Source organism: Centropristis striata, chromosome 20, assembly GCF_030273125.1.
Source record: "Centropristis striata isolate RG_2023a ecotype Rhode Island chromosome 20, C.striata_1.0, whole genome shotgun sequence".
Lineage (NCBI taxonomy): Eukaryota > Metazoa > Chordata > Actinopteri > Perciformes > Serranidae > Centropristis > Centropristis striata.
This window is the reverse complement of record NC_081536.1, coordinates 22,925,430-22,953,042: the sequence shown is the minus strand read 5'-3', so window position 1 is coordinate 22,953,042 and position 27,613 is coordinate 22,925,430. Positions and strand designations below refer to the sequence as shown.

At 38.4% G+C, this 27,613-nt stretch overlaps 1 protein-coding gene across 1 annotated transcript in view; it reads left to right on the top strand.

Annotated features, from left to right (window-relative positions):
* Positions 1-19,844, top strand: part of bean1 (brain expressed, associated with NEDD4, 1) — a 52,608-nt gene extending 32,764 nt beyond the window's left edge. Inside the window, exons 3-5 of the mRNA XM_059359677.1 lie at positions 2,663-2,866; positions 3,832-3,973; positions 18,357-19,844. Of these exons, the coding sequence (XP_059215660.1) occupies positions 2,663-2,866; positions 3,832-3,973; positions 18,357-18,750 (740 nt within the window). The 3' untranslated portion in view covers positions 18,751-19,844. The remainder of the gene's footprint in view (positions 1-2,662; positions 2,867-3,831; positions 3,974-18,356) is intronic.
* Positions 19,845-27,613: the final 7,769 nt, after the last annotated feature.

Sequence of the window (27,613 nt, the reverse complement as noted above, 5' to 3'; positions counted from 1 at the left end):
AATATGTTCTTCAAGTCAAAATGACAAACTGTCACTCTGGAATAAGTGTGTTCGAACCTGACTGAACAAACGCACACGAGGCAGGGCAACATCAAAAAAAGCATAACTGATAATCTAGCTCAGAAAAAGGGAGATATACCAGTCATATTCTGCAGGGCTGATAAAAGAAAGTGAATACAGTTTAAAGAGAGGTGTCTGGTGACTGGGACAGATGGGAAAGTCTGAGGGAATCTGGTGGATGGATGAAGAATGGCGATGCAGAGAGCTGGGAAGTGAGGATGTGCCTGAACAAGGAACAAACAGGACTGAGGCCGACTTTGTGGCAACCATTTGGTTAGGTTGGAGTACCATCATGGCTTCCTCTTCTGACAAGGGGCCTGGTGACATGGTAGAATTAAGGGGGAAAATGTGCCAATTAAATAAATAAGTTCCACATGGACCAGGATGCATTGCATGTGACGCCCTGACCCCAATCGGTTATCCTGCTGAGTATGGCTGAATATCCGAGTTAGCCAAAGCACAGTAAAACATAAATAACCTCCTCTTCACTCATATTTTGGGACGACATTTTTGCTAGTCAGAAACAAGCTAGTTTGCAATACAACTGAATAGAACAACATCTAGAGCACACAGGCAGCCACAAAAGCTGAAATATCACTATTATTAACATTATAGCACACACTGACAATGTACTGTCATCCATATACTTTAAAAAGTGGTAAATTTCTGTTTTAATCAACACTTGGTTAAGGTTAGGACATGACAGCAGCACTTCCTCAATCAAACTTATTTTTATTGCCCACATTCGAAAATTGATTGATATAGTATAATTAACTTTCTTACAATGTTAATGACACACATCCTGAATTTGAGAATCACATGAAACAAGGTCTAAAACTAAAGTATGCAACTCCACACAGCTTTGTGCTCTTCATATTTATGAGGAAACATCAGGTTTGTGTCACACAGAGGAGGCGCATCAGAACACAAAGTCAAAATTAGAGTCTCCTCCTCTCTCAGCTGTGATGTAAATAAAGACAGACAGATCCAGAGTGACTGGCAGTGAGACAGATAAAGAAGTAGACAGGCACACAGGCAGACAGATGAGACGCTAAACAGAAATGGAGAGGAACAGGATCGTTCTATAATCTAATGATGATGACTGAGAGACGTGTGTGTGTGAGTGTGTGTGTGTGTGTGTGTGTGTGTGTGTTGACTCAAGCTCTAATTATCTGTCACACACTGAAATGGAATAAGTCCTCGGGGAAAGAGAGCTGGAAAGACAGGGAAAGAGGAGAAGCAGGAGAGAGAAGACGGAGGGGGTACGATATGTGCAGGCAAGACATCGTTATGTAACACGACCCCCGGTGCACTGTTGTTGTTATACTGACTGACTGTCACACACACACACACACACACACACACAGATAGATAGATGTTTATTTGTTAATTAATACTTTATTGATTGATTTATGAAGTGGCCTTATGTTCTCCCCATATGTCAGGGCATTACTACTTAATTAAAGAAATATTGTAGTGTATTTTGTATATTCCCCTATTCTTTTCAGTTCTAGCTATTTTATTTTTTTTTTTATTAATTTAATTACATGTATGTAAGGGTTAACGCCCAACAAGGTGTCCATTATCAGGAATTAATAGATGAGGCCAGAACAAGATGGTTATTAATTCTTGATGATGGACACCTCGAGGGCACTAACCTGCTTATATTTTTCTTACATAATAGTGCAATTTTCATCTGTCTATATTGTATAAATTGTTCCCAATGTTATATTATTGTTTAGACTGTTATTACTTTTTTTTATATATTTCTTCTCGTCTAAATTGTCATCACTTTTATATTTCTTGTTAATATTGCTTGTTTCTGTTAATTGTTATTCAATTTATACTTTCTCTTTTTGCTGCTGTTACACTGAAAATGTCCCCATTGTGGCACTAATAAAGGAAACTCTATCTTATATCACTGTCAAATATGAAGACCATTAATTTTTATTTTCAAAGTTAATAGTGTACGGTTAACAAACAGTAAATATAATTAACAGTATGTCAAACAACAACACTACATTAGCTATCCTGTCATGTCATCGTCCCCAAATCAATTTCAAGATTGATGGCACGTCATGTGTCACAGCTTAAAGTAGCCAGTTGAGTAAGGGCGATTACTTATATCATATTTTCAGAGGGGCAGTGACTTTCTTGATGCTTGTATGTCACAGTCTCCATCCTGCTGAGTTCAGAGCTTGAGGCACTGTAAAACGACAGTCAATGTCGTAAATAATCAACAAGTAATCAATTGTAAACAGAGCTTTAGACAGTAGGTGTTCATTGTCAGGAATTAACTGGGACCCTGCAGCCAAGTTCTCACCAAGTCCATGGTATAAATGGATCTATTGTATTGTATTCCTTATTTTAGATGGGGAACTACATAACATTAATTTTTTGTGTAGTGAACCAAGTAGCTTTAATTATTTAACTATCAAGTTAAAAGTTCATGCTAAGTCTCACCAGTGTCACAGCAGCAAAATACTGTCCTCAGGATTAGGAGACCAAAAAGGATCTTACAGAAGAGTGAATATTTGAGTTATGAATGGAGGTATGTTTACTGAGGCCTGACTCTTCTCCACCTGTTTCTCTGTCCCTGCAGTGAGCTCCAACCAGAGCCATGGGGAGTACCCAGACTGCCGGAGTGAGAGGGAGTCGGGAGGGGAGGCGTCTCTCCTGGTGTCTCCGCTGGTGGTGGCGGGGATCGTTATAGGTCTGGTTCTCTTCCTCTCCTGCATCACCATCATCGTCGGCAGCCTGCGCAAAGACAGCCGACTCCGAAACCCACACCTCCGAGCTAGCTACGGTCAGTCTGCATTAGAACTAGGGCAGTAAATCATGAAACAATATTATATATATATCGATTCTTTGAACAACAATATTTCGATTCGATTCAATTTAGGGGCTGGCAATCAAAATAAGATAATGTCACTTATCCATTTAACACTTTTACAGTCCATTTACATTAACTCAAAAAGCAACAAGCAAAAAAGAATGAAAATAATAAAATATAAAGTGGGTATTCCAAATGAAGTTGTATCTTAAAGATGATGATATGCATCAATATTCTCACTTTGCATCGATGGTAATGTATCAATTAATCGATACATCAATCCAGAGCGATGTATCAATACACTGCTGATCTGAACTTTTCATGACAGTGTTTAAACAATGGAGAAATGTATACTGCTGTACTTACTGCACAAAGAAAACAAAGACAATGGGATGTGTGTCCATGTTTCAGCCTTCATATCAATTCCATAAATGACCTGCAGATTGAATTTGTTTGAAGCCATCGGAGCATGAAGTCATATTGAAATTAGAAACAGACATGTTACAGAATGTAACAAATTGTTAAGTTTAGACATTTCAGGCTCTTTCTTACGTGGGGGGCTTCACAGAACTGATGAACTAAAATACCCCTACACATTTCTCTTGCTCGTGCTGGTCTGAAACATTCACTACACACCTACATGCACATAACTTGCTTCCAAAATCTTCAGTAGGTTTTTTAGTTTCCCCAGAGGAATAAATAAATATTTCAAGGCACTAAGAAAGTATTAAACAAAAGCCATAAGCCATAAATAAACAAATTACTTCATCCTTTTAATTGTCCTTTTAAATTATTTCTTGTTTGCTTCAAGGCACAAACTTTGCGCTTCTACTAGATGTTCTGATACAATGATTTAACCTCTCATAACTGTATAATTAATCTGTTGTATTGTGCATAAATGAAGAATGAGGCGTTAGCTTTTGCTTCTGTCTCTGCAGGTCTGGATGGTTTCTCCTATGGAGGTTCAGTAGGAGAACTGAGATCTACCTGCTTAGAAGACTTTCCTCCTGGTTTAGACTTTGATTCATACAGAGAGACTCTGTCGCAGGTCAACACCCTGTACCCCGACTCACCTCCACGGTAAGTACCTGTGGAAATTTGAGACAACTGAACAATGGACAATGAACAATGCACAAAATCCTGCTTTTTTAGAAACATCTGTTCACCTGCTTGCCGAGACTCTGATGCTCTGATGTCTTTGTGCTAGGTTAAGTTAGCCGGCTGCTGGTGGTAGCCACATATTTAGCAATCAAAAATGACAAAAAGTGGCTTCTAGATTCACTTGCAGGTATATGTTTACTTTCTCAAAATAGAAATGTTCTGGTAGCTAAATAAATAATCATGAAAGGAATCAAAATCAAATGAAACTCTAAAGCCTGGGCAGCCTCAACCGCCACGAGCTACAGTACATCTAAACCACACCTCCTCCTGCCAATTATGTCAAATGTCAAGTCTAAAACATAACTGACCATTCAGCCTGTGTCCCCCACTGTTCTCTGTCCACTCGGCCTGACCCTTCCTCTGTGGAAATCCATTTATTAGGGAGCACCGCTTGCTTTGGTGCCCTTTGTGAGGGTGCAGGAATGAACGTTTGTGCACTTTGTGTGTGTGTCTGTGTTTGTGTGTGTGAGAGAGTGAATGAGAGAAAGAAAGAGCTCGCTAAAGGCCAATGTCATGGTGTTTTTGATCTAAATGTCAGCTGGTCTAATTGGCAACTTTAATAATTCACATACATCCCTCCCCTGCAGTGTGTGGTGTGGTGTGTGTGTGTGTGTGTGTGTGTGTGTGTGTGTGTGTGTGTGTGTGTCTCCTCTTCGCTCTGCCTCAGAAACATTCACTCACTTAACCCAAAAGAATCGATCTGAGGCTGGATAGTATCTTATCTTTTCTATTTCTTCATTAAAACAGAGTTCATTACTGACTTAGACAATTGTTTCTGACTTTCTGACGTCCATGGTCACCAGCTGCCGCAAACTTTCAAAACGACTTTCAAAATCTAAATGAGGGATGAGGGGATATTTTCTCCCAAAAAAAATTCACATATATCCTCAATTTTCTTCGTGATAGAAACACAAATTATTTAGGTTAATTTGGAAATATGATGTGTTATATGGCCAATAGTTTTGATTGTTTTTAGCTTTGTTTCAGAAAAATCATGTTTTCTTAGCATAATAGCCTCAAAGAAGATAGGCTGAGGCGAAAAAATGTGTCTCATGTGTCTCATTGACCAAACAGTAACAAAACAATAGCTGATGAATCCTTAGGACATTGAGACACAATCTGTTGTATCAGGTTTCTACAAACTATGATCTTTAAATTCCGTTGACCTTTAGTGGTGCATACATTGAATGTTAAGCCCGGTTCATGTTTCTTACTGACATGTTTGTCTAACAGGTTTCTATCAATATCTTGTGAAAATTTTGTGAGTGTTTTACCCAATATGAGGGCTAGAAGTAACTACTTTTTTCATTATCAAAAAAACTGTAAATTATTGCCTACTTAATCAATTAATAATTTGGTCAACAAAATGATAGAAAACACTGAAAAATATCCATCCCAGTTTCCTAATGTCTTTAAATATCTTGTTTTGCCAGTCCAAAACTAAAAGATATTTGGTTTCATTTGATATGAAACAGATAAAATTAGGGAATCTCCATATTTAAGAGGCTGAAAACTGCATATTTTCATAAAAAAATATATTTTTTAACGATTATCAAAATTGTAGGCAGTTGTTTTCCTGTGCAATGACATTGCAGATCTTTTCAACACTGGTGTGTCTGTATTAGGGGTTGCCTGGTTCATCAAGATACCAGGCAACCAAGATAACTCTCTAGTCAGGTGCCATTAAAGCAGTGCAGAAGAAGAGTTTGCAACAATATATTGCCAGTCAATTATTCATTGGTGAAAACCACTCAGAAAACATGATGGAAATATAGTTATTATGTTTAGTAGTGATCACACAGCTGGGTTTTTTTGGTTTAGACCTACATATGATTTGACTCATGCTGATTCAACATTGTTGCAAGATCACATTCATCATGCGGAACTTGAGGCTGAAGGTCTGTGCTGGGGCTGCGATCTTTGGACTAAACCACAGCCCCCCATACATTCTTGGTGCCATGTTGTAACACAGACAAAGTGCATCATCCTGAGAGATACATCATCTGTGGAGGGCTCACACCTGGTCAGCAGCAGGGTTTATGTTTGCTGTGGTGTTTAAAAGATGCTCGGTGCTGCAGGGTCCTAATGTGAGCCAAGAAAATGTTCCCATGCACCATTTACAGCTCCCACCTGACGTCTGATGAATCCATTCATAGGGTTTATGGAACTCGAAGTCCTCACTTTAACTTTAGCAGGAAGAACATGAGGTTAACAGTAAACAAACAGCATCATGATAGGAAAGAAAAGAAAGGAGAAGGAAAGGGGAGCTAGCTGAGTACGTCAGTGCTCTGGCAGGAAACCAGAGTGTTCTGGACTGCCTGTGAGAGCTGGACTTTCTGGCCTGGACGATGGGACAGCAGCCAATACACACACACATAAACACATATTTGCACACATATACCTCCAAACACACATGTATACATACATACAAATTGCACATTTTGTTTACCATATTGCTGACAGGTTGTTGTTCGGTACCCTGTCAGCAAGCAGGTAGTTGCAGTCATGTGAGGATCCTGCAGTGTGTGTGTGTGTGTGTGTGTGTGTGTGTGTGTGTGTGTGTGTGTGTGTGTGTGTGTGTGTGTGGTGGGGGCCACAGATGGTTGAGGGAAACTCAGAGAACTCAGATCAACAGCTCACCTACTGAGGCCGTGAGTGTTACACTTCCGACACAAACACACACACGCTCATAGGGAACACAGACACAAACACACACACACACTCTGTCTCCCAGAAAAACTCCCGCTCTCAGATCAGCTGCTCACCTGTGGAGACTGAAAGCTTCTGCTTCCTCTCAGGGAGAAGCAGGGCAGGCTTTGGCACACACACAGACACACATACTAACACACACTCCTGGCTTTCTGGATTGTGTTTTACGATCATATCTATGGAAGAATTATCCTATCTTTATTCAAGAGCGTAGATTTTCAGTTTGAGAGCATAATTTGTCTTTCTCGTGCTCAGATTTGTTCTCCTCATGCTCACATTTTGCGCTCGCACTCAGATTTCTGCTGCTTTCTTTCAAAATGTGTGTGTGCACTTAAAAATCACATGCTTGTGCTCACATTTCTTCTTCTTGGACACAAACATTTTGCTCGCACTCAAATATGTCCTGTGCGCACTCAAATCTAAAGTCTACGCGCTCAGATCTCAACTCTGCGCTCTCAAAACTTTTGTGCTCGCACCCAGAACACGCACGTCCTCTCAGGTTGAGGTGTCTGCTCAGACTGAACGATGTCCCGCCCTGCGCTTAAACTAGTGTGTTTCACCAGCCAATAGGGAGACAGCTAGATTGTGGCCCGGTCTTAGGTGCGTTCCCTAGCCTTTTTGAGCGCTCCGTCGGGGCGGGTATATGGTCTGTTTGTAAAACTGCTTCTCTCTTAAAATACACCAATTTACCATATTAGCCAGCTATTTGAATCGTCACCTATTTAAAACGCAGCATATTTATGTAGAATTAATCTTAAGTAGTCCTTAAAAGAGTTATGGTAATTTAGATTATATATATATATATTTTTTTTCTATTATTATTATATATATATATATATATATATATATATATATATATATATATATATATATATATATATATATATATACTTATCAACATATATAGCGGGCCTTCATTGTAACATGTACAACGAAAGTACAATAATTGGCAACGTATGATCGTACCAGCGGCAGGTCGGCACACATGTTGTAGCAACATTTACAACTCAAAACACTTGTACTTATCAACATATATAGCGGGCCTTTGTCGGCACTAGGGACAGAAACTCATTATGAATGAAGTGACGTCAGCGGGGATTCCCTTCAGCTCGCGCATCATTATGTGTGCCGACCTGCCGCTGGTACGATCATACGTTGCCAATTATTGTACTTTCGTTGTACATGTTACAATGAAGGCCCGCTATATATGTTGATAAGTACGAGTGTCAAAATGATTACTGTACTGTTATTGAAACTACTGTATATGATCGATGTGTTCTGAGTTGTAGCAACATTTAGCAATGAACTTACTTGAGGTCTTTGGCCATCCATCTGTCTCCCATTCATTCGCTGCCGCGCTCCAAATTCTGCTCAAAGTCTTCTTCTTGTGAAAGTGAAAGTATTACCAACATTAGCCTAATTATGCGCCCCCTGGCTTTGACCGCGTAAATAGGACGGTGATACACGTTGCAATAAGAGAATCAGCTGGTTACACGGATTGTATTACTGTTACATTAATTTATCAATTAAAATTTTAAATCATAAAAAGACATGCAGCAAGAGTGCAGCGGATGGGATGCGAACCGGCGTCCCATGGTTTAAAATGCAACGGTTGGTAGCGTACTTCACCACTGGACTATCGTGACACCACTGTACGGATGAAAAAAAATTATTTATATATATATATATATATATATGTGTGTATATATATATATATATATATATGTATATATATATATAAATAAATAATAATAATAGAAAAAAAAAATATATATATATAATCTAAATTACCATAACTCTTTTTAGGACTACTTAAGATTAATTCTACATAAATATGCTGCGTTTTAAATAGGTGACGATTCAAATAGCTGGCTTATATGGTAAATTGGTGTATTTTAAGAGAGAAGCAGTTCTACAAACAGACCATATACCCGCCCCGACGGAGCGCTCAAAAAGGCTAGGGAACGCACCTAAGACCAGGCCACAATCTAGCTGTCTCCCTATTGGCTGGTGAAACTCACTATTTTAAGCGCAGGGCGGGACATCGTTCAGTCTGAGCAGACACCTCAACCTGAGAGGACGTGCGTGTTCTGGGTGCGAGCACAAAAGTTTTGAGAGCGCAGAGTTGAGATCTGAGCGCGTAGACTTTAGATTTGAGTGCGCACAGGACATATTTGAGTGCGAGCAAAATGTTTGTGTCCAAGAAGAAGAAATGTGAGCACAAGCATGTGATTTTTAAGTGCACACACACATTTTGAAAGAAAGCAGCAGAAATCTGAGTGCGAGCGCAAAATGTGAGCATGAGGAGAACAAATCTGAGCACGAGAAAGACAAATTATGCTCTCAAACTGAAAATCTACGCTCTTGAATAAAGGTAGGATAATTCTTCCATACATATCGAGGGGCAACTTAAAGGTGCACAAAGGTTAGAAAGATGTGTGTTGACTGCTGGTGGGTTTTCACTGCTGAAAACTAGTTACATTCCTGTCAATGTCCACAATTAAGATAATTTCAAGCAGCCTTAATTTATTTTTTTGGCCTCATTGGGGTAGAACAACAAGCTCTAAACACAACACAGACATATTATTGGTTCATACAATTATTAAAGTGAGCATGAACTATTATTAGAATTAATCTTGAGTTGTATTATCATCACACAATTTTAGATTCTGGGTGTAACAGCCAATAATTTAGGGGTTCAGGTGTGGCCAGTGAATGTCTGGATAATGATTATCTTGGCCAAGATTTACTCTTCTGTGTTCCGGTCATTATTAAACAAGTTTAGCCAAGTTAACTAACTAATAAAGCAACTGTAAACGAATAAACTAAACCGTCATCAGACAGTAACTAAAGGGATTTAAGACTGCATTTTTCTTTTACGTGCAGCCAACCAAAGCCTGCTCAAACATGACTGGTAATTTCTCTGACTACTAATATACTAAAAAAGGTAACCAGAATGCATCCAAACTACGGCCCTTCAGTTTTGTTTGTGCAGTAGAAATAAATTGAATTTTAAACAGCATATTTGACAAAGTTATGATTCTCTGTTTATAATAAAATACTGAGCATTTTTAGGAAAATATCATTATAATTAACTTTGAATTGCATGTTGCAGGGTTATTTGTTTGCAGCAGCCATGCCTGGTACACACATACAGTCGGCCAAGTTCTTGATCAAGTATGTATTACAATATTCTAGAAATAAATCATCTCCTCAGCATTAGGCCTGTCACGATAATTTCTATATCGACTTATCGTTCGATATAGGAAAATGGACACGATAGTTTTTGTGGACTCAATAATTATTGCATACAAAAGCCATCAACATTTTCTCCAGTCGCACTGCTTCTGTCCCTCTCCTGTTGCTCAGCCTGCTCTCTGTGGGAGCCGCAGCTCACACACACACACACACACAGTGCTGACACTAGCCAGCTGAAGCATAGTGAGTGTGTTACCCAAAGTTAAGTTTCCCGACTGCTGCAGAACTCCAGAAAGTTTGGTGAAATAAAAGGAATTGGTGCCAAAGCCAGTGTGGTGAAGGAACATTTCAGATTTCACTGTTCAGCTCAGCAGCGGCACAATGACTGCGGCCGCCATCACTAACTGGGCACAGCGTCCGTGGCTTATTGTAATCAACCAGCATGCTAACTGTACACGTGGTGTCCGCTGCTGATCGTAAATTAACCGGCATCGCTAACTGTGCACAGAGTGTCCGGTGCTTGTTGTAAACAAACAGAGGTCACTAAGTGTACACATACTGCTGCGCATACACACTGTACTGCTACAGAGCTAACTGTTAGCCTGTTAGCACTGACTGTCCTGCCTCTTAAAGGAGCCACGGCAGTGCAGACTTTTTGTGCTTTTTTAGTAATCCTGCAAATGTTTGACAGGCAGTAGGAATCGCTAAAAAAATCTCTGAAAAAGCTGTTTATATATAATTTATAATATATAATAATATAGTATTTATCTCAGTGTAGTTTCTGTTAACAGAGCCCGAGAGTCTATTTTATTGGTTTTGTTTGTAGTTTATTTATTGGTTTTATTTATCTAGGATGTTTTAGTATTTGTTTTCCACATTTCAATTCCAATGTTTAATATTTTGAGATTTAAAAATGTGTTTATCTTGATAGTTTCTGGGAAAATATATTGTGCCTGTTCCTTTGTCATACTGTGTGACTCAGAGTCAGTGACAAAGGCAGGAAGAGTTACTCAGGTCAGTAATTTCAGCACCGAGTCAGGGGACAGTGAAAGCTCTGAAGAAAGAAGAACATAAGACGGATGAGGAAAGAAAGATTGAAGGTGTGAGACAGAGAGAAAGTTTTTTTTTTTTTTAAAGAAGGTGAAAGCAGTGATCAAAGCTTATGAAATCTCAAAACATGTGTACCATGTTTCTCTGTCCTGTTGTAGGGTGACAGTAATCCTACCATAGACATTTTGTGAAGAGATGCAGAGCAGGCAGATTTACAGGGCATGGATACAGTAGGAGACGTAATGTGATCTGATAAAGCCTGATCTGTTAAAAATGTCATCCAAAAAAAGGTTTTTGTAACTTTGAGCTTTATCTTTTAAAGCTGCTTTATGCTGAGAAATCAGGTCTGCTTTGGCCTGATCCACCAAACACACACACACACACACACACACACCTTCTAATGCAGCATCTATATGACTCCACAGGCAAGCACCTCACAGTGGTAATGAGCAGGAACATGCCAGGTTCACACACACAAACACACACAGGCTCACACTCACACACAGAGACCATATGCTGTAGCTGGAGTTGTCCTGAGTCCAGCTCTGTAGAGCGTCACAACCAACTCATGAAAACATGCCAGAGGTCCTCCCTTTCTCATGACCTGCATGTATCTGTCTTCCTTCTGATTATGGTTGATGCTGGGGAAACATCTTGGTCATTGTTAAAAGAAACCACCGTGAGTCTTGTCTACTATGTATTAAGTTTATATTGTACTGACTTTTTTCCCAAGTTACATAATGGTGACAATTGCTGCTCGGATTATGTTCAGAGGTAACTTTTTATTTTTATTTTTTTTACTGTAAATCCCAGGACTGCAGGGATAAACTTCTGGGTTTAAGCAACATAAACCCTTTGGCTCAGGTGTTGCAAAGATCATGGTTTTGGTTAAACTTTTGACCAGTAGTGTATGTTTGTACAAGCTGCAAAAATTGAAATAAAATTTAAGTTAAAAAAACCCAAAAAAAAACAGGAAGGTTCAGACTAGACTAGACAAACAGACTAGTTTGTGTATGTTAGTAGTGTGTTTTATGAATAAAATATCGCTTCTTGAACTATAAAAAAGGCACTTACTGAACTGTACAATTTAAAAAAAAGGAATATATTTTCTAATTTCATTGTTTCAGTCAATGCAGTCTTAAAACCACCGGACCATTATCTTTCCCTGAACTTAACTAAGATCTGTGAGTGTCTAAACAGAACCACAAAAAGTTGAATCATGCTGAAGTCACAACAAGGGAATATTTTTGTGTGATAATATTTTGGTGAACATTTTACTGATTATATGTTCAGTTTCAATATTTTTGAGACTCCTAATATACATTAGGTAACAAGTTTTCCTCTTTATAATAAAATTATTAATCCGGGCAGCATTATATCCATTTAAAGCATCTATGTTCAAATTTGTTTAATACATCGACAAGACAGGGCTGAGGAGCACAGACACAAACAGACACAATCTTTAAGAGGTTTTGCAGCATTCTACAGTCCAAATGTCAATCTGTTACCCGGGACAGACCAAAAATATCCAGAAGTTATTAACAAAAACAAAATGTAGTTTGACATGACATGTCTGATGTCGGACAGAAACCGGCAGCAAACAAAAACACAGACGGACAGATAAACAGAAGCAGTTGTGTAACTCTCAGCATGTATCTCAGAGGAGACAAATTATTTTCACTCAGCCACACCTAACGCACTCACACACACACACACACACACACACACACACACACTAGCAGAACACACAGAAGTGTAAAACACCACACTCATTATCGAGTGTGAGGCATCTGCAGCAACACACACACACACACATACACACACACACAGCAGAGAGCCATGGGGGAGCAGCAGCCTGTGACTCCTGAGGGACACAGTGTGTTACAACACCTCTGAAACACGAGGCACACACTTTCCCCTGTCTCCAATTTTCACCTCAACATGCCTCGTATTGGCTTGAACTCTCAAGGTCAGTTTTCCCAAAGCTGAGAAATTAATTAGAATAAATATTTTTTTTAAACTGTGGCTACCCCTAATCCTGTTGTTTGTGTGCTGTGTGTAGGTGTGTGAGGTTGTACGGAGTATGTGTTTGGAGAAAGACAGCTGTTAGGGTTGGGCCAGTGTGAAGAAGAAGAAGAAGAAGAAGAAGAAGAAGAAGAAGAAAGTGAGGCTCACCTTTCATGCAAAATGTTTCCATACTGGTGCATTATTAGTTTTCTTTGAGACCAAATCTCGTCACCCCAAACAACACATGAACTTTCCGGTAAACAAACACAACGTGCTTCCTTCCACTACTGATCTCCTTCATGGCACCGGCCTCGGCTCTGCAGTAAATTGTGCACCGTCTGTTACTTGTGGCTCCATTAGTCCGTTCATAAACAAACATATTATAATGTTAATTGCATTGTCATACTGCAGTGTGTCTGCTAAGAGCACGTCTCAGAGCTTGTGGCAGAGAGACAGAGCGAGGGGAAATGCTCAATGGATGCTGTTGTTCTACCGCACGGATGCTGATATATGTCGCCTGATATGACTTTTCACATGTCATCTTTTTTGTGGAAAACACTCTAAATACAAGTTGCATTTCGAGCCGTGACACAGTCAGTATAGGTTGCTGATATGGGTTACTTTTTAATTGTCCAGACCACAAAGCTGGTTCAACTGGTTACTCTTAAATGAACCCTTCTGTCTAGTAATGAACCGATTGCTGGGCCGATACCGATACAGATGTTTAAAATGCCAATTTTTCAGATGCCAATGTTTTTTTGTTGTTCTTCTGCATTTTGTTATTTATTACCCCTTTTGTGCCAGGGAGACAACTAAAAATTCTATTATAAAAATATAACTGAATTGTCTTTCAGCCCTTCATCACACTATCTTCGATTGAGCAAAAATTCTATCATCAAAATTTATGAAACAACCTTTAATATAACATTCTTTCACATGACAAATATTTGTGAAAATAACTGTTACAAAAGCCTCTTTAGCCTGCTATACAATTACCTACTCAATAACAAGAATGTTGAAGTACTTTCAGTACGAAGTTACATTACCCAACAAAAATGTATTTTTGGTGAAAGACAAATGAAATATAGCCTTAATGTAAAGACAATTTAAAAAGCAATAAAAATTAATTATGAATAGCTACAAACATAAATAGGGCTTACTTTAACATTTTGTGTTTTTTCATACAGAATACAACAAACTTGTGTTTTCATTATGCACAAATGTACAGTATAGGCAGGAACATGTACACTTGGTTGTGTCTGTTTTTCAACGGGCAATCATATTTGATGTGTTGAAGTTCCTGGTTGTATTACCTCCTCTTGAAATGTCACAGGGACACGTCTTACAAACTGCATATCGCTGATCTTTCTCCGAAAATGTGAAATACTTCCATGCAGCCGGGATGCGCAAACCTGTGCACGAACCCTTTGCCCCCCTACGTCATGCCAGAGTCCCAGCCAATGAGGCTTCTTCTCCGAATTAGGCTATAGGAGTCAGTCAACACAATATTTTGCCGGCTCAAAAATGATGCAAACGAACAGATAAAAAATGGCAACTGCAATAGGCGAATGCCATCTTATTCGCCGAAAGCAGTTAACAAGGTGGATATCGGTCGATACTGATGTGCAACTGATAGATCGGTGACTCCTTATCATATTTAAAATGGTCTTACACAAAGATACCACTACCATTAGAAAATAAATGAATAAATGACAACACAGTATTGTTAACAAAGTACACATACTGAATGTAAAACCAGGTCAATGCCAGGATAAACACTTCTTAAACAAGACATCGAAGTAACTAAATCTCAAAGTTGGTTACATTTGGTTTTACTGCAATAAGCGTTCGAATAAAAAGGGTGCCAGTTCTGCTATATTTAGAAATGTTTGTCTGCTGTGTTTAGATACATAACCAACCAATGATGTAATTAAAGAACACACACTGCTGGACACACAAGTTTTATTTCTGTCTCCTTTAACAGCTCTGTGTGTGTGTGTGTGTGTGTGTGTGTGTGTGTGTGTGTGTGTGTGTGTGTGTGTGTGATGACGAGCAGTGGGTGCAGTGGACATTCGGTCTTTCTGACTGAGCCTCGTCCTCACGTTGAGGCTAAAATAGCTCACACACACACACACACACACACACACACACACACACACACACACACACACACACACACACACACACACACACTCTCAACAGGAAACCTCAGACACACTCAAAGTCTCTAATGTTCCTGCAAAACGGCTGGCAACCAGGAACACACACTCAGAGGGTAGTGAAGGCAAGAGAGGAAGTGTAAAAACAAAGAAAGATCAAAAAGAAAGAAAAAGGGCAAGGTAATACACACACGCACACACTCTTGCAGCACTGTGCTACCAGACTGATACAGTTAACCACTGAGCTGATTGAGTTACATTGGTTTACTGCTTCCTATGCCCCCATCATCATCTACCATTAGCTCCACTCACACACACACACACACACACACACACACACACACACAGATTTTATAATTCTATTTCACTTTTATTCTATTTTATATGTTCTATTCTCTCTCCGCTTTCTCTGGCTGGGAGAGGATGTTCATAGAAACCTGACCTCTGAGACTGCTGGAGAAGTTCATCATAAAGCATAAAGCACAGCACCTTTAGGAGATTTTGAATATCAGATTGACACATTTTAAGCCTTTTGTGTCATTTAATGCTCCGTTCTATAACTCTCAAAACACAGTTTCAGTTGTAAACATGTGACCATGGTTAACATTTTCAAATGGAACTACTTGGTTATCTTTAGGCACCAAAGTACTTGGTTAAGTTTCAGAAATCTAGAAATATGTTGCGACACTGTTACGTTATGTAGTGTCCTGCACAAAGTCACAACAACCAGTTACGTTGAATTAACTACACATTGATTTTCATTGCAGCTGCATCAGATTTTGCAGGATCAACAGAGGTGCTTGAGTGATGGGAAGAAGGGTTTATGGGAAATGTGGTTTAAAGTTTGGAAGCATTAGCAGTAGCAATGATGTGGAATTCAGGCCACAAATTATCTTGACCATGATATAATTTGTTCTAAGACCTGAGCAATTATTAACAATACAAAACGTTCCAACCTTAAAACTACAAAGCCTGCTAGCTTTTGCAGTCGATATTTGACAAGATCATTTGTGGTGGTACAATCTTCACAATTTCATTTAATTTCATTAAAAGTCTACCAACATCCAGTCAGTTTCAGTTCACAAGCTGCATGTTGTCAAATTGGTGAATGAGTTCTCAATTTAATCGTTTTATTTGTTTAAACATTCTTTCTCTAAATGTTTAGAATGCATTGTCGAACCAAAGAAGAGGTTCTCTACATTATCTTGTGTTTCACCTATTTGCATGTGGTGTCTTCTTTTCAAGCTGTAGTGCATTTTACTCTCAGGAACACAATACAAAGTACCATTTTATATGTAATTTAGGTTTAATAAACTGAGATTTACTGCATGTGCATTTCGGTTGTTGCATAAACTACATTCATCACATTATGATTTGTTTTGTCACTAAATTTTCTATTTCACTGTAGCGTATACAGAACGCAGAGCAGTGAAATGTACTGTAGTTAACTTTTTCCAAAACAAACACTGTGTTCGGCCTTCTGACCTTCAGCAACATTGACGTCTCGCCCGTTGCTGGCACACTGCTCTGTAACTAAACCTCAACCTCTGCCTTCTCAGACATGAAAAGAGGAATCTCCTGAGGGCAGAATTAAACACACATGCTGGGATAAGCCAAAATTTATATGTTACATGAACTCTGTAGGGGGATATTCTCAGCACACATTTTTCAATGACAACACTGAATGTTTTTTGAGTGTAACACTGTGTGTGCAGCTCTGCATGTGTGTGGGCTACTGACACAGTGGATTTGTTTGTGTGTGTGTGTGTGTGTGTGTGTGTGTGTGTGTGTGCTTATGGGTGTCCAATATATCACAAATATGTTTGTGTGCAAGTGAGAGGGCATGAAAGCAGGTGAGACATAAGCTATTTTTTCCTCCGTTGTTGTGGTTGTTATGTAAAAAAACAAACTTCTCTAAAGATTATTTCTCCTCCTTTTTGTGTCTGTCAGTGTTGAGAGACAGATGTAACTGGACAGCTGTCAGCACATAACGTATCATAGAGTCAGCTGTGACACAGCAGAAACACAGTTATACACTATCTGAGCTGAGGCAGTGGGATTATATTCAGAAAACTATAGAACAGTCCTGCAAACTGGGATTAGTTACTGGTTTCAGTAGCATTACTCCACTTGTTTAATCTACATTTGTCTTTTATTGATATTTTCCATTTTTATTATGCTATAGTCTTCGGTTATAAGCTTAATTCCTGAGAAGTTCCCTTTGGTAATTAGACACCTATAAGCCTCTACCATTTTTGGTAAGGAGAAGTGTCATATCTAGAGGAAGGCTTAATTGTTGCAGGCAGGAACAAATACATTGTCCTGTATGTGATGAAGGAAAGTTCACCCCAAAACAGTGTTCAACTGTCTCATTATATTATTCTAAAATAGATCCAAAAGTGACCCCAGTTTGGATGTTTCCTTCTAAAGTGCTTCTTATGAATTGTAGCTAATTTCTCCCATGAAGTGTATGTACACACTCACAGGCCACCTTATAAGGTACACCGGTACAACTGCTATTTAACGCAAATATCTAATCAGCCAATCACATTGCAGCAACTCAATGCATTTAGACATGTAGACATGGTGAAGTCAAGCTGCTGAAGTTTAAAGTGAGCATCAGAATGGAGAAGAAAGATTTATGTGTTTGATTAAGATGATTTAAGTATCTTTGAACGTGGCATGGTTGTTGGGGCCAAACTGAGGATTTCACAAACTGCTGATCAAACAACCATCTTTAGGGTTTACAGAGAATGGTCTGAAAAAGAGAAAATATCCAGTGAGAGGTCAGAGGAGAATGGCCAGACTGGTTTGAAATAATAGAAAGGCAACAGCATCTAACCAAGGTATGCAGAAGACCATTTCTGAACGCACAACACGTCCAACCTTGAAGCAGCAGAAGATCACACCGCCGATTTATTAGGTACACACTTCATAAAGTGGCTGATGTTTGTATATGCATAACAAAGTTACTCATCTGTTGTACTGATTATTCATCTGCAAAACCTTTATTCTCTGTCCAGGCCTCGGAAGTCACCAAATACTGAAATGTCACTTCCAATACCCTAGATGCCAGAAAAAATAAAATACTTTGCTCATAAAATGTTTCCAACAACCGAGCCAGAAATAAATTGTCATAAAAGAAATGACTGACTATCTCATCTTTGTTTTTACCTTAGTTACGATGAGTGTGTTGGCCCAGGAGCGACTCAGATCTACATCCCTACAGATGACCCGCCTCCTTACTCCCTATTGGACCCCTGTCAGAGAGGGGCGGAGCAGGAGGAGCAGCCCGACTACACCAGTGCGGATCCCTCTCCGTACAGCGGAGAGCCCTCGGCCAGCGCCGCCTGGTTCTCCCCCTCCCACTACCCGCTGGGGCTCCAGGAGCACGAGCACCAACACATCGCATCCATCTCCTTCCCGCTGGAGGCGGCGCCGCCTTACGAGTCGGTGTTGGCCGAGCAGCAGGGGCAGCCCCTCCCTCTCATGCCATGTGACCTCTATAAACACCAATCAGAGAGGGGGGATGATGGCAGCTCCCGGCAGCCGGGGGAGAACCAGATCTTGTAGGACAATTAATTTGTTTCTTTCACCTGCGCTGTCGGGCGTCCCCGGCTGAATTCAACTAACACTTGTGATGTGGGGCACACAATGGCTGTTAGGAGCAGCTGTGACACCAAACAGTGGACACTAATGGGATGCACACATCCTCCCCACAGTTTCTAACACCTAATAAGGCTGTTGATGTCACAGTCACAGTGGACCGAAACAAAGCTGGGACTCCAGTTTTTTTTTTGTTTTTGGACAGATTAAAAATTCACTAATTGCGCTGTACTGTAAAGTTTCTGGAATAACAGCTTTTGTCGTCCCCGTGGTTCTCCCCATCACCATCGTCTGGTTCAGTTTTTGCCATTACTTGACTGTTAATCTCCTTTTCTAATGTCATGTTTGGAGTTTAGGTCACTGCGAAATACTAACATCTATTCATCAAACTGTAGATGAAGGCGAGCGGATTTCTTTAGAAGAAAGAGTGAGTGTAAACATTATCAATGTGGTATTTAATAGAGTAGTTAAGGTATACACAAGCACACATAGTACTCCCTCCTCCCAGTTGTTTCGGTGCGACCCCACCTGTCAGTCTATATAAATGATGTTCTGGATGAAAGTAAAATTACCACTTGTGTTGTGCACAACATTCTCAGAGCAGTTTCACGTCTCTGTAGACTTTTAGAGCAGTGTGCTGTTCAGTGTGGTGGTAGTATCCTAGTGGTTGGAAGAAATAATGAAATTATTGCAACCTTAAAATCCAAATTAATTAGGAAACAACCTGGACAGGAAGCGAGATATCAACACTGTCCTATTTCCAGTTATTAGTAACTATGATGCTGTGATGGAAGCCATTGTTAAATATTTGCAGCAAACATCTGTCATCACCAGAGAGGGAACGTGTTGTACAAAATGGCATAACTCTTTCTATCAAGGGCTCTGGTTTTAATATAACTATTAGTGTGATATTCTGTATCTGGACCCCAGCAGCAAAATGTAGCTCGGAGCCCTCCTCCTGACGAGGTCAGGCTGATGCAACAGAGAAGTGACACATTAAACTGTAGACCTTAAAGCACTGTTTACTGGAGATGCTTCTGCCTTTGTCTTCTTCTCTCTGTTTCACTCTAATGAAAGAATGAACTGGGCTCGAGCCATCGTGGAGGTTTTTCTTTATTGCACTAAAAGGTGTAGCTTTCCAAACATCCTCTGAACCTGCAGAAGCAACACCTGGATAGTGTCAGCTCCATTTCATTAGATTGAAGAACAGAACCTGGATGTAAACATGTATTTTGTGGCCACTCACACTCACTTGACCAGATTAAGTTTGTTAATATGTAAACCAGAGATGTTAACAGCATGGCAGTAATAATAATGTATACTGTTATTCTCAATTTTCCAGTTATTTTCTTTGTTAATAGATTAATTGCTTGGTCTATTAAATGCCAGAAAATAGTAAAACATGTCAATCACTGTGTCTTAGTCCAAAAGTGACATCTTTATATTGCCGTTTTTTGTCTGACCACAGTCCAAAACCCACAGATTAATTTCACATGAGACAGACCAAAACCCTGACAAGTGAGGATTTTAATGATCCACCACCCCTCTGACCACCCTACATTAACCAGCTGTTTCAGTTCTATGTGAACAAATTAACATCCCAAAAAATGTATTTATGTATCTATTTATGCATCATTTTCTAAATGAAAACTGAGCAGAAATTCTAGCGAAACAGGTATGTTTACAAACCCTTTTACAAATGCAACAGTTTTGTGTTGCAAATTGAAAGTGATGCATCTGAGAAACATTTTGATTGAGCTAATTTGCAAAACAGCACAACACGCAATTATTGTCAATACAGGGAGCAGCAAGAAGGTCACATACACAAGTATAGAAGAGTGCAGCTCAGCTTCCAATGAAAATGTAACTCTTCCTGACATTAATCTAGAGGTTTCAGTTGCCAAACTTTAACTAGACCTTAGCCATACTTCTGTTTAATGATGTGCATAAGTATATAAGTGTGTATATGTCCATACAAAATTATACTACTGAAAATCTGTTGCATCACCTCAAAGTTTTCTGTATCATTTCCCATTTCCTGAAAGAGACTGAAGCAGCGGAGCAGCATTTAAATATTAGCTGTGTGTTAATTAGACAGCACATCATCCATTACCAGTTACTGAAGCAGGAAGTTACCTGAGGCCGAGCTTTAAAAACAACAACTGTTATTCATAGTTTAAGAATAATCAGTCGAAATTTCATTAAAAGACGTGCCTAATAGGCCTCAGACTGTTAGCTTGAACATTGTAGCCATAAAATGATCAACTCAATGCAACTAAGCCAGTGCTGTGGTAACTTCTGCGGTATGGAAGATTAATTGAAGTGCTGTTGAATGAGTTGTGATGACAGAATTTATTGAGGGAAACAAATGAAACATCTTGGCTGTTGTTGTAGGGTTAAGGTCTGTGCTTGGTTCAGTCTGGCAGCTATAGACAAGGTAACTGCACAATTTACATCCTGAGTTCAGTCTCTATCCATTCAGTCATGAGTTAGTCAGATTCAACACTAATGTTGACTCATTCAATGATATTGTGATGAAAAAAAAAACACCCGTCGAAGCTCTTTGACGACGTTCGCCATGCTTTCTCCTGAGAAGATTTAGGGAATCTTTAAAATCTGTAACTAATATTTACTTTTGATTCAGCAATTATTGTTATTGTTGTTATTATCAATTGATGCAGCACTAATTTTCAGTTTCGATCATTGCCATTTAAAAATACAACAGTAAGTAATACTTTATTACTTATTATTGATCGACTTGAAAGTAAGTGTAGGTGAGCTTTATTATTATTCAATTAGTGATTAAGTGATATTTCTGTCAGTGTTGATGGATTGTAAAATTGTAATTAGAGGAATAGTTTTATCGCCCAAGTAAAATGTGTAGACTCAACTATTAACTTATTCAGTCTTGCAAAAACAAGAAGAAATAGACTTTTAGACAATTTTTATGAGATGCAAAGCATGAAGAGTGCAGTTATTTGAAAGAAAAAAAAAGACGAGGAATATTACGAGGAAGAGGAATTATTATATCAAGCTTGATGGAAGACGGTTACTACCAAATTTTAAAACCAGATCTCTGCCTGTCAAATGACAAAATGCAGTTTGGAATAAACAAAATTATGCTTTTTCTTTGTCATTAGTATTAATATGATTTATTATTATTATTATTACTATTATCATTATTATTATTAATAATAACAATGTTTTCTTTAGTTTTTAAGTATTTTATTTTTTTTCCACTTAATTGCAGATCCAAAACAAAAAAAATCTTTTTTTAAGAAAAAAAAGGTAAATTAAAGTAAAACAATTCTTAAAAATAATATGTTGGGTTATTAGTGGACAATGACTACATAGGAGACATTAAAAAAAAGAGTTACACATACAATCTAAAAAAAAAATTCAAATGTAATCATGGAATAATAAACCTATTGTCAACCCCAATGTTGCTCTCTTATTAGCCAATATTCATTATAAAACGCAATGAATTTATATGTTGTGTGTATGTACACAAATTCCCGTCTGTGTATGTTAAAAATCACATCACATGTCAAGCTTTAAATAAACTCAGTTTTACCATCAGCCACCAGGGGGAGATACAGAACTTCAACATGACATTCAGCTGTTTAAAATCACCTTTTCCATAATAATAATATTGAATAAGATCACCTGGTTCTACCTTGCTATGAAGTTGAGGAGCACTTTAATGCTTTATTAGATTATAGGAAAATAAAAAAGTAAAGATGATCAGGGTTGTCAGTATTGCAGTATTTGTTGATTTAAAAAACAACAACCACTTACTGGGAACTAGAGAGAAGTATTTTTCAGATTGTTCCAGTTCAGCACATTACGTTTTCTCAGCTAGCATTGCCCAGTTTGTGGGTGCATTGTCTATAAGTAAATGGTAAAAGTCTGACATGTGTATCACTTCCCATCTCTCCTCTTTCTTTCTTTCTTTCTTTGTCTGCAGATAAAACAGACTTCATGTATATATTAGGAACTGCGGTCATTAATGTTTCTTTATGTTCTGTATTAGAGATTTTGTATATTTGTGTCTTCTGTAGAGAAGAATTAATAAATCCGATCTCTTATATGAATCTGAGTGACTGGTTTTCAGCACTTATTTTTTATTTTTATTTTCTTGTCTTAAATTAGCCTTAGTGATAAGTCAGTGTTTTAAAAAAAAATAAGTTTTTGTGCTCTGATGCTTTAGAAAAACATTTTCTCACTGCTGATTTTAGAGCTGTGTACAAATTGTATTATTTTCTTTTGCTTTTTATAAATCAGATAAAATGATTGTGTTGATATTAAACCATCATGGGTTAAGACGTCGCATCTATCAGTTGTGTAATATCTCAATAAGACAGGTTTTCAGCTGCACCTTCTCATGAACCCACACACACACACACACACACACACACACACACACACACACACACTTAAATGAATATCCATACTGTAGCCCTGTGTAACCTACAGGCCTGATGAAAAACGTGTTGTTGCCACTGATAATTATGGATCATTGATCGTCCTGTAATTTAAGGGCTGAGTGTGCTGTTACTGCAGCACACTATCTGACAGCATTGATGTTTCTCGTGCAGTTTCCAGCACCTATCGACTCACCGTGCTGTGTGCAAAGATCCGCTCTTTTTCAGCATCTTACTCTTAAGAGCATAATGGCAGCGGTCACCACAAAACACAGCGACAAAAACAGGAAACCTTAAAACAAAGTACGCTTATAATTTAGTTTTTGCATGTTAGAGCATCAAAAGCTTGATAAAACATTGCATTTTACTTTTTTGTCTGAGAAATCATCTTATATCTGACAGTGACCATTGGAAGAGTCTGCACATATGTTTACTTTGAGGCTCTTGCTGCCACATGTGAGCACAGTGTTTCACAAACTACATGTACTGTAGAAAAGCAATCAGATCTAAAAAAGGATGTTTAACTGCCTGCAGCAAATGTGACACAATTGAATACATGAAAAAATAAACACACATTTCAGTGATTAACAGCAGCAAAAAAAACATGAATAAATGTTGATGTCATCCTCCTCTTGTTGGAATTATTATTCACCTGATGTGAAGATAAAAAGTATCATCACTTTAACTTTATAGTCTCTGTTTAAGTTTATATCACACAATAAAAATTGTGTGAGCACTTCATTTCCACACTTTGTGCCTTTGAATACAACCTGTTAGTCAGTGACTTATTTTTGGAATGTCTTTTTCACCAAACTGAACCGGGTGGATTGTTTAGATGCTTTCGCCACACAGACACGCCCAACCTGAGGCCTGCTGGCCCGGTATATAAGAGAGTCACAACACAGACGCCACAAACAGGAACTTCTTTTTTTAAAGACGCACTTACAGACTGCTGCTGCACAGTTTAACGACAGAGGTGAGCTATTGTTTAAAATATTCTTTCATGCTTTTACTGACAATTACAAAAGATCATTAATTTAGGCAGAGGATTCACACTAAGACTGTTGTCTTGTAGAAAATGAAAGCTCAGATTGTTTTCCTGCTCCTCGCTCTTGTGATGGTCGTTCAAGCGGAGCCACCTGAATCCCATCACCACCAAGGTATTTCTGTGTCAGAAAGTCGTACAAACTTGAGCAACACAAACCAAAAACTTTGTGGATTTGCCACTGAAAACGCTGTGTCTCAATCTTACAGTGGTGCCAGAAGACGAGTTCTTCAAAGAAATGATGAAGTCTAACTCAACAGAAGAGGCCAACTCAGAGACTAAAGCAGGTCAGACTTCAGGTTAACTATTGTTTCACTTTTACATTGCGTTCCATATGTAGAGAGGTAATTCTCACCTGGAAATAAAAGTAGTAACCCACTATGGAACTACTCAGTTAAAAGAAGGAGGCCTGCTTTCAATTTTTTGTACAAAAGTATTAGCATACTCAGAGTATCCAAAATAATAGTGCTCATTGTCAGAATGTGCCCTGGAGCTGTTATATTATTGTATAACTGGACCATTATTGTACAAAATCAGCAAATGTAAGAGTACAAAGTACAATATTCCCTCCAAATTGTAGTGGAGTATAAGTATTAAATGAAAAATAAGTACGAAAAATGTAATTAGTTACATCCATTAAAATCTAAACTGTCATTTCTGGACAAAGTACCAAAATATTAGACTGAAGTAAATATACTGTTACTTTAAAGAGTTTTTGCTCAAGAACAAGTAAAATTACTTTGAGAAAAAGCTTCACAGATAAAAGTAAGACGTAGGTCAGTCAGGTCAAGAAAAACATGTATGATGTTGATGATGTTATTTGAAAGACCTAAACATATTTAGGCTCCAAATCCCTGCATTAACGTGCCAACATATAACACCAAACAATCTATGAATATTTTTTTTATAAATTACACTTCTACAGCCTGTTCATACAACTAATTATCAATTAAATGTATTCCTATAGCCACATTGGAATAAAAACAAACAAAGAAACAAGCAAAGCTCAAAGGAACAAAACAAGCAATACAACAAATAGTTTACAATAAAGACACCACGGCGTGTGCAAAAGCATTATTAACTAAAGCTTCTCATAGAATCAGCAGCAGAATATAAAACTCCTTTCTCCTCTGGAGAAATATCACATTGATTTTGTATTTCTCTCTCAATGTCATTTTCTTGGAAATTAGCGCCTCCTAGTCCTCCTCAAACTGCTCCAGGTGAAACTTCTCTGCTCACTCATGCACAATGCAAAATATCATAAATCCACTCATCTTCTCTAGTCCCCTTAAAACCAGTCCACTCAGACTCTCAGCCCCAGATTAACAGTTCCACTCTGCAGAAGGACCTCATGCATTTATCACTGAAGGTAAAAGTCTATGACGCAGACATCAACTGGAAGATCCACTTGGTAGATAGCATGTTAGCTGCATCCAGCGTTCACCTGTTGGTGATGCAACATCGTGCGTGTTTGATTTGTGTCACAGCGTGATCGCGGGGTTGTGCATTCAATCAGTGATTCATTAAAGTAGATGCCACCTTTTTCTTATTTATTCCGAGGCACAAAAATGCGTATCATAACATATAATGGTTTGATCCATCTTTAAAGTAAAATAACAATTAAAAAAAAACAATAGCCATTGCAAAGAAAAATGAACTAGTATCCTCCACTGTATAAAAAAATCATTACATTGAGAAAATATCCCCAAAATGCGAGCCTGACCTGCTTGTCATTCAAAACATTGTGCTATAGGCTACTGCTTTTTTACTGGACACAAAAAACTCAAGAAAAGGGTAATTAGTTGATTTTCATCAGTTATGTCGCTCTCCCTGAGGTTTCTTCTTTTTTCCCCTCTGTTAAGGGGGTTGTATGAGTTTTTCCCTGGCCGCTGTGAGGGTCAAAGGACAGGGTGTTATATCATTTAGGCCCTCCAGTCTGTAAAGCCCTTTGAGGCGAATCTGTGATTTGTTTACTGAAGAAAAGTACCACAATTCTTCTCAACGTCTCCACATTAGTTTCAGAGAAACCAGCGTGTTTGTATATGATTGCCTGTGAATGCCATTTGTAATAAAATGTTTGTGATTTGTTTTACAGGAAAAGATCTCAATGGGGGAAAGTAAAAGGAAACCTTCCTCTGGATTTGGCCTAAACTGTTTCAGATGAAATAAATAAACACACAAATGAAATACATATCCTTGTGTTCATTGTTATTTTGTGTGCTTGCTTGCAAAAGCACACTAATTGTTATTCCGTGGGCTTATTCTTAGGGCGTTTTCACACCTGAAAGTCCGTACCAACGTCCGAACCAAGGTCCGTGTCCTGTTACATTGTATACATTTGGTCCTGTTGGTTTTGGTTTCACACTGCAAAAGGAATAACGGACTTTACTAGACAATTCTTCTGGACACGTCATCTCCCTGTGTACTTCCACAGCTCATTTTGTTTTACGCTGCGTTGTTAAACCTCTATTATCAAAATAGTACTGCAGCATTAATATCAGAAGAAAACAGGATTAAAGCCTACAACGAAAATGCTTCACAGCACCACTTGAGGCCACACACACACACACACACACACACACACACACACACACACACAGTACATTAATATTAGTCGTAGGAACACATACTTCAGGTACCAGTTGACATGACAAATTGGAAAAAAGAAATGGTAATAGTTTGGGTAATAGTCTGCTAACAGTAGTGAGTAACATTGACATTGACACAATGTAAATTTTAAATGGTGAAGTAAACTACCAGTTCATCATTACAGTACATTTTTACAGCCCTGACTCCATGGTTAAATGTTTATCCCCATGATTATCTTTTCTTTTTAACCTCTTATTACCAAGTGACATGAGTTTCAGTTTAATATTATCGAAATACACCGAATGTTCAAATTTAGCCATTGATGAGTATGACATTGGTATTACTATTACACCTTATTACATAAGAATACCAAAACATCCTCACAAAAAACAGGACTACATTATCAAGAAGCTACCATCAAAATCCACATACAATTTGCTACATATCACAGTTAAAAAAAAATTAGTCAGGCCAACATTGTACACAAACCCTACATTAAAAATGGCATTTAGACAACATTAATCAAGGAAAATAGCATAAGCTAGCAATTTTTTAGCATTATTATATTATTATTAGCATAATGACCCCTTCCCAGATAGACACAAGACAAAACACAGCAATCATAAACTTTTGTGGCCTAGATTATCAACCCACAATGCATTATAGGCTGTCTGCCAGTAGCATCAAATCAGTCAAACCATGCAATGCACTCTTAGAATCAATAGTGTTTGCTAACACCAGACACATCGACTGTTATAACAACTGTTAGCAT